This window comes from Passer domesticus, chromosome 6, assembly GCF_036417665.1.
Source record: "Passer domesticus isolate bPasDom1 chromosome 6, bPasDom1.hap1, whole genome shotgun sequence".
Taxonomy (NCBI): Eukaryota; Metazoa; Chordata; class Aves; order Passeriformes; family Passeridae; genus Passer; species Passer domesticus.
Genome location: NC_087479.1, coordinates 47,349,090 through 47,361,573, shown reverse-complemented (window position 1 = coordinate 47,361,573; position 12,484 = coordinate 47,349,090). Strand labels below are relative to the sequence as shown.

General features: G+C 38.9%; 1 protein-coding gene across 1 annotated transcript in view; it reads left to right on the top strand.

The window, feature by feature from the left end:
* TRPM5 (transient receptor potential cation channel subfamily M member 5) overlaps window positions 1-12,484 on the top strand; it is a 36,349-nt gene that overhangs the window by 21,774 nt on the left and 2,091 nt on the right. The window contains exons 15-23 of the mRNA XM_064425244.1: window positions 1,516-1,774; window positions 2,929-3,047; window positions 3,384-3,516; window positions 5,901-6,075; window positions 7,868-8,036; window positions 8,735-8,913; window positions 9,338-9,470; window positions 11,409-11,481; window positions 12,323-12,413. Of these exons, the coding sequence (XP_064281314.1) occupies window positions 1,516-1,774; window positions 2,929-3,047; window positions 3,384-3,516; window positions 5,901-6,075; window positions 7,868-8,036; window positions 8,735-8,913; window positions 9,338-9,470; window positions 11,409-11,481; window positions 12,323-12,413 (1,331 nt within the window). The remainder of the gene's footprint in view (window positions 1-1,515; window positions 1,775-2,928; window positions 3,048-3,383; window positions 3,517-5,900; window positions 6,076-7,867; window positions 8,037-8,734; window positions 8,914-9,337; window positions 9,471-11,408; window positions 11,482-12,322; window positions 12,414-12,484) is intronic.

Genomic DNA, 12,484 nt, shown 5'->3' with positions numbered 1-12,484 from the left:
AGCAGCGGTAGAGAGGAAGCACCAGCTGCAGTATGAAGTCCTGGACCAAGTCAGAGTTATTAGGTTCTATTTTTACCTCTGGTATTTAACTGCTGGTATATTGGAGAAAATCATTAGTTCTTCTCTCTCCCTCCCTAACCTATAAAATAGGTGTAAAAGCATCTGCCTCTTGGGAGCTATTTGTAAGCAATATCATAAAGCACTTCCATATCCTGAGTGCAGCATGGTTTGGTCATTACATTCCATGTTCCAATTGCTATTATCCTAGCAATTTATTTTAACAAAGAGGCTCTCTCCGTCCCAGATCTATTTCAGCATCTTACAGTAAAGCTGCAATTATCTGTTTATGATATTAGCCTGTTACCATGGGAATGTATCTCATGATGTCATAAATTGAGAGGTAGTAGAGAATCAGGCATATAGAAAAAGATTGGCCACAAAGAGAACTTTTCTCTTGTAACAAATGTATTTAATAATTAGCAAGATCGTCAGAGGAAATTAAAAACCAGTGAAGAGTCATTGTTTATTTTCTGTGAGGTGAAATTGAAAACATACCCTAGTGTGCACATCCTTTGTTGGAGATCAAACTTCTCAGAGTAAGAATCACAAAATTAAAGGTCCAATAACATCCCTAGCTTACACAGGAGAGCATTTTATGTGGAAACAAATCCTCACACAAAGATCAAATTGCTATCAAACTTGCGTTTTCTGCACAGGATATTTTCCATTGCCAATAGATACCACCTTCTGTTCCAAAACACAGCAAAACAGCTGTAAATGTACAGGTCAAATTTCCCTTCAGTTACCAAAATACTTGCATCATTCCACACCACTCAAAGACCACCTTAATACATATTTTATGAGGTCAGCTCTTTTTGCTAAAAGGCTTCTATATTGCTATTTTGCAGCTTACTCTAATTTAATTACAAAGGGCAAGATGCCAGTTATGCAAAGCAGCAAGGTATTCTTCAGCAGGTCTATCAGATTCCAGCAAGGATAGTCAAGAAACACAGGCTTAACACAACCCAGCACTTAGAGACTGGGTCAGAAGTTCAAAGTCACAGCAACAAGAACTTCCACAGACAAATACGGCAAGAAATTTTAAAGCCAAAATAATTAAGAGCTGACTCACAAAAATTCATTGGCCGTTTTCTTTTCTCTCCTATTATTTAGGTGTATAAAGGCCAATTACCCTTCCCCCTTCTCCTTGAGCATTTGCAGTCCATGCAGAACACAATGAAGTTAACATATAAAATCAATACAACTAAACTGAAATAATAAAAATGCTCACATAATTCTGATGTGACTTTGTTTTTCAAAACCTTCTTTTTGATTTGAAATATTTCTGCTATGGTAATATGATTGCTCTGACTTTTACAGCCTTCCCCCTTGGCCAGCCCCAGCATCTGCCTGTTACTATCTTACAAGTAGCTTTATATAGAATAATATTGAGCCTCTTCCCATGAACTAATTTTAGGAGATTGTCACCAAGCATGTATTCTTTTTGGTTTGCAGAGGAAATGACACATTGGAAAAACAGAATCCTTCTGCAAACACAGCGTGGGCAACATTCACATTTACCCGGTGGAGAAAATTCTGGAGTGCCCCTGTAACTGTGTTTATGGGGAATGTTATAATGTACTTTGCTTTTCTTTTTCTATTTACTTATGTCCTTTTACTGGACTTTAAACCACCTCCACCTCAGGGTCCATCTGTTAAAGAAATTGTGCTCTACTTCTGGGTGTTTACCCTTGTCTTGGAAGAGATCCGACAGGTGAGTAACCTGCATCACCCTAGTGCCAACACAGCAAAACCTGCAGCAATATTTCCAAGAGATTTACAGTCTGTATAACTGTACAGGCTCGGACATTTTAAGTGTCAGGTGCACAGAACAACACTGAACTTAGTTTACCCTAAACATTTCACCTCTCTCTCCCCCAGAGCAAGCTCTTCCTCCCCCATATAAACCTACATCTCTACCTCTGTTTTTCCATCCTACTGCAGTCTTAGACAAGTCAAGTGGGCTGCCAGCATTCAGACATTCTCTGCTTTGTAAATCCCTCTCTGATTTCACTCCACAGAATGAGGTCCTCCCACCACAAACAATATAAGTTAGAAGTTTATTCTGCACCTGGAAACACAGCAGACAGCCCTATATCCTTTTATGAGATTCTTCCCCGCTGGGGACTGTTTAAAAAATCACAAGTAAATTAATTCAGATTATTTGTGGCTTTTCCTAAAATAATTTTCAACTCAAAATATTAGCAGATCTCTTTTGGGCTTGCTTTTCTTAAAAAATACCCAACCAAACAAAACCACCAATCCCCAAAAGCCCTTCTCCATAAGTCTCCTGTTACTGGTTTTGGAAAGTTCTCAGTTTAAAAACTGAAACAATAACAGTGGTGCAATTGTGTTGCTGTGCAACTGCGGGTGCACAAAGCTCTTCTCTTTAGACACAAAAAAAACCCAGTTACAATCATTTACTCTGGATGAACCAGTAGGTGCTCATTATTTAAGCAGAAGAGACAGGAAAGTTCGTCACAATTTATTTGAAATTATGCAGCAAGGCCATTAACAGAGGAGTACATGGAAAACATCTAGATCAAAGAACATTTCATTACAAACCTGTAAAACATGAAGACTGCCAGGCTAAAACCCAATTAAGAAAGCCAACTCCTTGCCTAGATAATCAAATGTGCCTTCACTGACAATTCCAGCACAGAAAAGCCAAATCTGTTCATGCTGTTTGGACAGCAATGCCTAGAAACTGAACTCTGACTGGAAGCTGCATTTCCCCTTATTATGCTCAGAATTTGTTTTTGCTCTTTGCAATGAAAGGGAAAAAGGCAACAGGTATTATGTTAAAACTCAGAAGGAAATAGTGAAAGTGGAAAGAGATCAATACCAATGCTTATTTCTCTTTTTCAGAGTTTCTATACCGATGAAGACACAAATTTAATGAAAAAATTTAAACTGTATGTGGAGGATAACTGGAATAAATGCGATATGGTCACCATCTTTCTCTTCATAATTGGAGTAATCTGCAGGTATGTATTTGCATTAGTAGCAAGGGCTGTGCATATCAACTGACAGCTGAGTCTCATGAGAAGACAGACTCTAACATTAATTTTTACAGGCTTTGAGATGCGTTTCTGCAGTAGGAGCCTTTAAAATTTATATACTCAAACACACGTACTGAAAAGCTCTGCTTTGTTTTCTGAAATCCCTTTTACTCAAAGTACCTTATTTTTTATTATTTGTTAATAAATCTCATTGAAGCTGAGAGAAAAGAGTGTTCCTCCATCTCTTGGTTATTTCTCATCACTGCACAGACTTGAGCAATACTTGCTGAGAGCTGACATTTCATTCCATGTCTTCTGCAGGATGCTGAACTCAACTTTTCAAGCTGGTCGTACAATACTTGCCATTGATTTCATGGTGTTTACACTTAGACTTATCCATATTTTTGCAATTCACAAACAACTTGGACCAAAGATCATAATTGTGGAAAGGATGGTAAGTGTGCAGTTTGCCTCAGACAAATACTTGTGCCTTCTAAGAAATGAAGAGCAGGACATCTTGTCTTTAGAAAATAAATAACTTCATAATCTGTCTTTACTTTTACATTTTTAAGGCCTGTCATTTTCCATATTCCTGTATTTTGTTATAAGATGGAATGTTTGAAGTAGATCCTTACACAGACCTCTGTAGTTCAGTGAGCTGGTCCAAATTTACTAATCCTTGTATTTCACCTAATAATTTATCCTGAGATAAATTAAAAAAGCCTGAGATCTGGCTAATGAAGAGCTTTGTTTTACTGCAATTCCTCCTACTTCCTAAGCTGTGTGCATCCAGGGCAAAGACCTCAGGCAGATGATAGGCCATGTACAGGAGGGCTCCCAATAAATGACTTGGGCAGAAAAAAAAGCAAGTGTGGGAGGAAAAAAAAAAAAAGAACAATGAAAAAGGATGGTTACAAGTTTCCTACAGGAATTATTCTTACTTGTACTTTTTATCTCCCTGTTACAATGAAAATATATTAGTACTTTGTGAGCAGATGTTAGAAGATGTTGATAAATTGTATTTTTATTTATTACTGCTCTCCTGCAAGAAACAGGATATTGGGATTTCAGTTACTGTGCTTGGGTATGTTGAAATAGCTTTTTATTTAGGCATCTTAATCCTCCAGGTCAATTAGCTCATGCTCACTGATTACTAGAGTTCATCTAATTTTAAGTACCATTACAGAATCTACAAACATTTGATTTGTGACTCACAGCAGAACTCAGTAAAAGCTCTACAGTCTAAACAAGCCTATACATTGAATAAACATAACTACCAAGCTATTTGGATTTGTCTACAAATGCAATAACTGAAACTCTGAGATGACATTTGGTTGGGCTAGCAAAAGGGTAAATGGCAAATAAATATTTGTTCTTGTTCATTATCTAGCTTATGGCATTAGCAGACTTCTATTGTGAGAGAACAAGTCAGAGCTACAGCTCCTAACCCTTCCTTTGCTGCCTGCCAAGCTAAACCAGGGTCTTGGGCAAGTCCTACCTGTGCCCACTCTGCTGGCACCTGAGGTCCTGCAAGATAACACTGGGGTTGGGAAGACTTAAAAAGAACATAAAGAGCAGCCTAGAAAAAGCCCTGTCAGGGACCTTTCATCTTTGCCCCACCCAAGCCCACAGGATGCCTCAGCTTTGGTATTTCAGTGTTGAACCTCACATCAAAGGAAGAAACAGTGAAGGTTTCTTCAGTAAATGAAACTTGCCTGAAGGGTTCAAGGGGGTTCAAGCAAAATCATCTCCCTTATTTAAGACAGAAACAATCCTAGGTGGTCTCTTACTGTCTTTCCCCTTTATACCCTTGCTGAAACAGGTCTGGTAACTGCTAAAATTCCAGAACAATACTCGTTTCCAGAGAAACTGCAAATTGGAAAAAAATAGTTCCAGACTTTTCACCACTCTCCCATCACCTTGATACCATTACAGCCCTGCAGCACTCCTAAATTTTAGATCATCCAGAAAACATTAATGGAAGTCAGACATCAACTCTGTCTTGCCTGGCTTAGAGATAATGTTTCTTATCAGAACTCCAAGAAACATCCTGGAGCTCTGAAATGCCTATGCTATGGGTAACTGCACAATCCAATAATCTAATTGAAAGGAAACTACAGTCCCTAATGAACTCTGTCAGATCAGATGGGGAGAGGATGAAGTGTTCCTCTTCCACCAGGGAAAAATTATTGCACTTGATATTCATATTAGATTTTTTTAAAGTAAGTGTCTTAGGATTCAATTACTTCTGCCTCTGTAGAGAAACACAATGTTTAAAAGCAGGAAGCCCCAAAAAGAATCTTTCAGATGCATCACTTAGCTTGAAAACTGAAGACAGAAGGAACCTGATCCTTGCAGCCTTCACTGCCTGCTGTGTCAGTAGCCCAGTACTCATCAATGAGCACTGACTGCTACCAGGATTCTCTGCTGCAGCAGAACTCTGCTAATTCACAGTAAAGCAGTCCATGGTACTGAGACAGCTCACAGAAAATATGCACTTAAAATATAAAATGTGACAACCACTTAAAAGATAAAATCTGTTTCATTTTTAAATGTTTGATGACTGGAAAGCAAGATTTTAGTTTAAAATGGGCCTTTATCTAAATGAGGTATCAAAGAAGAATGCTTACTGCAGGCCAAGGATAATGTGGTAACAGCAAGGTCAGATGAGGAATTCTGTGCATGGAACTGTATCCTATTCCACCTCCTTGAACCTAAACGAGCTTGTAAAGAAACAGAATTATTTAAGCCATATTCATACAGAAAGACTACTGTTCCTTGACTGTGCTATCACAGTCACTGCCCTTCCTCTTCTCCCCCTTCCCCTCTCTTTTGCAGATGAAGGACGTTTTCTTCTTTCTGTTTTTCTTGAGCGTGTGGCTCATTGCCTATGGTGTGACAACTCAAGCTCTGCTCCATCCCAATGACAGCCGAGTGGAATGGATATTCAGAAGGGTTCTTTATCGTCCCTACCTTCAGATATTTGGCCAGATTCCACTGGATGAAATAGACAGTGAGGAAACTTCTTTCCCCTTAACTTGGCCATTTTTGAATGCACACTTCTGATGAGAGCATGGAGTTCCTTCCAAGTATTGCCCTTCTTTAATTTTGCTTTTTTAAATCTTTGTCCTACAGGCCAAAGCTTACGCATTACTGTCACACAAATAGTGTATTTGCAAAGAGATAATGGGCATTGTGGAGTTACATTAGAGCATAAGGGCTGGCCCTGTTTAGACAAGCTCTCAGAAATACACAAGGATTTGCAGTTTTAAAGGCTGGCATATCTGCTTTCACTTCAATCCATTTCCTTTCAGTTTAACCTAGACCCAGATAACCCTCAGTAAACTCAAATAATGAATAACAGCACCTCCACACATTTTGGCAGTAGTTTAATGCAACAGTGTTAAAGCAGTACTGCTCTGCCCATAAGCAAACACATGTTTTAAAATAAAATTACTCCAGAGCATTTATTTACTCTGGAGATAAAGCTGCCCAAATCAAATAAAGCTAGTAATTGCTTATGTGCAGCATTGCAAACAAAACATTAAAATAATCACAAGACACTGAAATAATTAGACATAGAAGTTCAAAGGCAACATTTCTGATAGGTAAGCAGTAAAATACAGAATAGGTCACCGACCTCCCAAAGAAGTCTGCACTAACACCACAGCATTTAGCCAGTGCTAAATGTCACAGCAATTATGAAGTGGGAGTCAAACTTGGAGCAATATAAAATAGAACTTAAAAAAGCCATAGACAGAAGCAAACTAGTAAGCATTCTCTCATGTTCACTGTGCTTAATAAGAAAAGGCATGTCTTTGAAAAGCCAAAACACCTGAATGACACAAGAGAGAGGAAAGTGATTCATGTCCATTTAAAATACCTATGGTGTTAGCATGTACAGCACAATCATTCACCCTTATTTCCATTAAAGCAATTGGAAAGAGACATATTTCTGGAATATAATCAAACTCATTTGCCAAAAAGTCAGGTGTAGCACTCCCTAGAAAGGTGTGTTTCTCTCCACTGAAACTCCAGTGGGTGTCTCTACCTGGGTAAATAACTGGTTGAGAGTAACAGAGGAAAAAAGAACTAATTAAATGTGCAACTTCCAGAAGGGATTAATTCACCCTAGGGCTCTCTGGGACTTATTCTGTTTAACATCTTTAGGAAATATATGAAAAGGGAGAGGGGAAATGAAGAAGACAAAATTTGCTGACAAAACTACATCACTGGGTAGCAAAGACAAAAACTGACTCCTAAGAGAGACAGAGGAGCCTCATGAGTGCTGAATCATCAAATGAAATTCAGTGTAGATAAGTATAAGCTAGTGCCCTTGGTGAAAGAAATCCCAGCTTGGTGAGCTTTGATATAACCACGTGCTCTAATGAATGCAACCAGGGGGTTATCTGTAGCACCAGGGAAAAGGATTACGAGGGAAAAAAGTAAATATCATTATGCTACTCTAAACTTGTGGGTATAATTCACAGCTGGAGACAGAATACAGCACTAGGCTTCTAGTCTGATACAGCAGAACCAGACCTTCTTCCTAGCCTCAACCTCAGTACACAAAGAACTTGAAATTTAGAATGAGGAACCAACCCCCCTCCCAGCTTTTACTGAGTTTTCTCCTCCAACCCATGTGCCAGGAGGTTTGCAGTGTCCAAGGGCTGCAAATACCTTGCACAACAATGCAATGTCTTTTTACGTACACAACACAATTACACTTCCACAAAACCAGAGAAAGAAACACGACATTAGGATTTGCCATAACTATTTTTTTCCCCCTCCATCCTCCTTTGCAGCATCACGAGCATATCCCAGGAACTGCACGTTTAACCCCCTGCAGATTCTGCAGGGGAACACGCCATCCTGCCCCAACAGCTACGCCAACTGGCTCGTCATACTCCTGCTGGTCATCTTCCTACTGGTCACAAACGTCCTCCTCATGAACCTCCTGATTGCTATGTTCAGGCAAGAGGGATTTCTCTACCTATCAGGACACAGGCTGCAAAGCTTTAAGTGGAAGCCCACATTTTCTACCTCACTGCTGGCTATTCCTTTTAAAATACACTTGTAATTTTCCTAATGAATATTACTTGGGGATTGGTAGGCAGAATCCTGTGATCAGACAGCTCTTAAGTTCCCATCATCCTTACTCTAGTCACATTGGAGATGAGGAGAAAAAAAAGCCTCTTTTACTACTAAAAATTCAATTAAACATGCACAGAAGGGTCTGAGTCCCTGGCTGTGTGAAACCACAAATCTGCAGGTGCACAGCAGCCATAAACTTGGCAGGCTTTACAGTGGATGATTTGCACATCAGGGAAATGCTTCTTGTCAACACAGCTAATAATGATTCATTTGGTTGAAAAACTGATGTGGCATGTTTGCTGATCTTTCCTGAGAAAAGTAGAATTATCTTTCTTTAAAAAAAAAAAAACCCAAGGTGCCAAACAAAACAAATTTATCTTTTAACATTTGAAGACTACAACTGTAATTCTTGCAATATCTAAGAATTTGCACAAACTTTAGATTAAATTGACACTACTTGCTGACTTTGCTGTTCCTTTTTAAAAGTAAATACAGGACTAAATTTTGTTATATTCATCTTTAGCTTGTTGTGGTGAAAAGAGTTACATGTTTTTATTCCTCCCCCCCTCAAATTACAGTTACACTTTTCAAGTTGTCCAGGGCAATACAGACATCTTTTGGAAAGTGCAGCGCTACAACCTGATTGTTGAATACCACGGCCGGCCTGCCTTAGCACCACCATTTATCATTATCAACCACATTACTCTGGTCCTCAGAAGGCTCTTCAACAAAATGGAACACAAGAAAAAACACCTGGGTGAGTTAACAAATGTGATCAAGCAACTGTAGAGCCTGGCTCTCTCCAAGGACACTGTACATACACAAAACAACAGAGCAAAATGGATTTCCTTAATCTGAGAGTTACAACTTATTTTTAACAAAGAGTGCCAGGAGAATACAAACAAAAAATTAAGGTTTGTAATTTAAACTATAAACAGTTTCCCACAGTGCATTTCTTGATGCATCATAGTTATTACAACAAAGGTAGCAATATGAAATGGGTTATAGGGATTTGATGTCTGAAGACTTAACAATTGATAGGTTTAAGGAATAGTTGTTTAATTTGTTTCTGAGTTTTAGCAATTGTTAACCCTAAAAAACCCCACCCTTTAGCATAGCAATTTTTCACTACAGGTATTGGAGAAAAAAGGATAAAAATATAATTCTTATTTTTCTTACAGAAAGAGATCTTCCAGCGGGCCTCGATCAAAAAATCATAACATGGGAGCTGGTGCAAAAAGAACATTATCTCGTAAACCTTGAGCAAGAAAAGAAAGAAAGCAATGAAGAAAGGCTGAAGGCCACATTTAATAAGTAAGTTATTCTGACCCACAGGAAGAGTAACTTGGAAGCCTTCAGCTTTCAGTGCGTTCAGCACTGAAGTTCTTATAAAGCTTCTATAAAGGGTCCAACTGGAATGCAGTTAGGAAACACACAGTCCATGAAAAAATGTGAGAGGCCAGCATCTCTGCAATGTTAGAATGTTTGTCACTCCTGAAGAATGCACAATTATAAACCTCCAAGTTCCAGCCAAATCTGTGGCCAAGCTCAATGAAAACCTTATTCATGAAGAAAGCGGTAGAAACCCAGTTTGTTTGCTAGCACATGCAATTTCATCCCTGGTAAGAATACAGCACAGAGTTTTGAATGGAAGTTTAGATACCTTGAATTAGCCACAGATGCAGAAGAACAAATACTTATGCCTTTATGGCATGGGACTGAGTCTCCATTTGTGTACCTCTCTATATTTTCCCACTAGGAATATCACTTGAATTGGTTTAGTCTGATAAAGTATAAGTCCTAGATTATTATTCAGAGGTTTTAACCTTCAAGTGAGACACAAAGTCTCACTTATGACACAATATGCAGGGAGAACAGAAACATCTAAGATAGAAAGGCACTCCTTAAAGAAGCTTTTAACACATATTCCAGCTGTTTCCTCTTAAAATAAAACAGACTTCCAATAGAGGCACAACGGGTGTGAAAGTTACCATAATAAGAAAGTTCCATGGAAATGTTCCTGTGCTGTCTGCTTTTTTTCTAAATAAACCTCCAACTCCAGCTATTCTGGAGACCAGAACAGCATACGTCCATTCTCAGAAAATACTCCTCTCCCTCTAATTCACATAGACCCTTAATTCATAATAATTTAGAATGATTATACAGGTTTAAACTTGATTCTCACAGGCAGATCACTGACAAACTCCAGGAGTAAGAGCTTAATTGTAGAGATAATGCAATAAATGTATATGCAATTGCTTCTAAACAAAGGGTACTATATCCTTTATATAATAAAGATGGTACATTGTAGGTTAAGTTGCCGGAGGGGAAAAGTGAGAATTCATCTGGCTTCACAGTATTTCAGGTATAGCAGAGCCAGAAAAAGACTGAAAGAGATTCAGATGAACACCACTACCCCCATGGTTTTTAGTTTTGCTCTTAGGTGATAGCAGTGTGGTTTTGAAATCTTAGGAAACCCTCAGAAGTGATTCTTTGAACTTGGGCTGCACTGAACCAACCTCAAAATGCACTAGACCCACCCAGCAGTAGATCTTTCACACAGATGGGATTGGAACATAGTGAGAGGGAAACATGGAAAGAGTGGCTAGGAGAAACCAGAGAGGGATTTGCCAACCCTATGAGGAATTGGATGCTAAGAATAAGAACTGATGGGAGAACAGGTGAAGGATGCAGAAAGCCTGGGGATAATTCAGTGATTTGGAGGCACTATTTGGAAGTTCATTAAGCAATCCCTGTAGACTACATGAAAAAGGGATTTGACTGTCAAGCCAGTTTCCTGAAAGTTTGCATAAATTTTAAGTGGCTTATCTCAGTTGTGGCCTCAGTTCTCACACCAAGATCAGTTTCCATTAGGTACTGATGTTTCCAGGTAAGAAAGACACAAGTGGCTCAAAAACCAGAGCAGCTCCTTTCTGCTGCCCTTGATTTTCACAGCAGCTGAGGCTATGTGGCCCTCATCAGAAGCTGAATAGCTGCCCTGACCTGTCATTTGTGAGTCCCTGAGCAACAGGTGCATGAGAGTGTTCCAGAATTGCTATTCTGCCCAAAAAAAAAACCCCACTTCTGTGAATACCTTAAAAGGACAGAACTTTTAAGGGGCTGTGGGATGTCTAGGCAGCACAGAACTGCAGTGAAAGGCCACAGGTGTAGTAAAGTTACACATGGTTTGTGTTTTATGATTTCTCCTGAAGCCTCTCCTTTTTGCTCAAGGTGTTTGCTTTGTTTCCATAGGGTGGATAATTTGTCTAAGTATTTTAGTGGGTTGAAAGAACAAGAAAAACGATTTAAAGTTCTGGAAGCCCAGGTAAGTAGTATTTTCTAGGCATTTATGTCAGCTTTAGGATTTCACCATCTTTCTCTCATTTAATGGTGGTTTGGCAGACCCTACTTAGGGTTAAAGGGACAGAAACACGGATCTGTATTATGGTTTCACTTTCCTTATTGTTTTCTGGCAATAAATGCATGTAAAGTAAAATTTATAAACTCCTCTAGAAAGGAGAAAAGGGAATACAACATTTCCTGCTCTCTTTGGTAGTTTACTCGAGTATTTATTTCTTTTGTTAAGGATGCTTCTGGAAGGAAATGCTTTATCTTCTCCCCAGCCCCCCCCCCCTCATTCCTGTCCTTCTCCTAATATTTTTTTCCCCCCAAATGTCAGCTTTGAAAATACACACATTCTGTCTGATCTGACCTAATCTTCTTGCACATCAGTTTTTCTAATTTTCTTAAGATACCAAGTACCAACACTCAAAAGGGAAGTGTCCAACATACAATTATGAAATCCAAATAATAGCAGGAAATTCTGTATTGAGCTTTTGATGACAAACCCTCGCAATATAAACAAACAACATTTCTTACACAACCTGAAAATGTTAAACCACCTGCTATGTAGCACAACTCTTATTGTTTTCTTTATCTCTGTGACTCTCCTGTAGAATTCTGGCCTCGCTGAAAATTCTTTATCTTAATACCCCTGCTACAGTTTCCTGCTCCCTTCTTATTCCTTTTCTGGCTTCGTGGAAAAAGTCAGGCTGTACAGGTCCAACAGAAACACACAAGGAATGCTTTATTAAGTTTGTGCCAGCTTGAGGTCTTGCAATATCCTCACAAAAGAGGCAGGTATTTAATCACTATCTATTTTGTAGATTTGCTACTGTACAGCTGTTATCTCCTCCATGGCAGAGGCTTTAACAAAAACCAACCTCTTGTGCACTCAACCAGCTCCAAACTATACATGTAAGTACTGAAAACAATCAAGGGAAAGCTAATTAATACAGCTGAAAAATGTACCTTAAAAATGCAAGGTG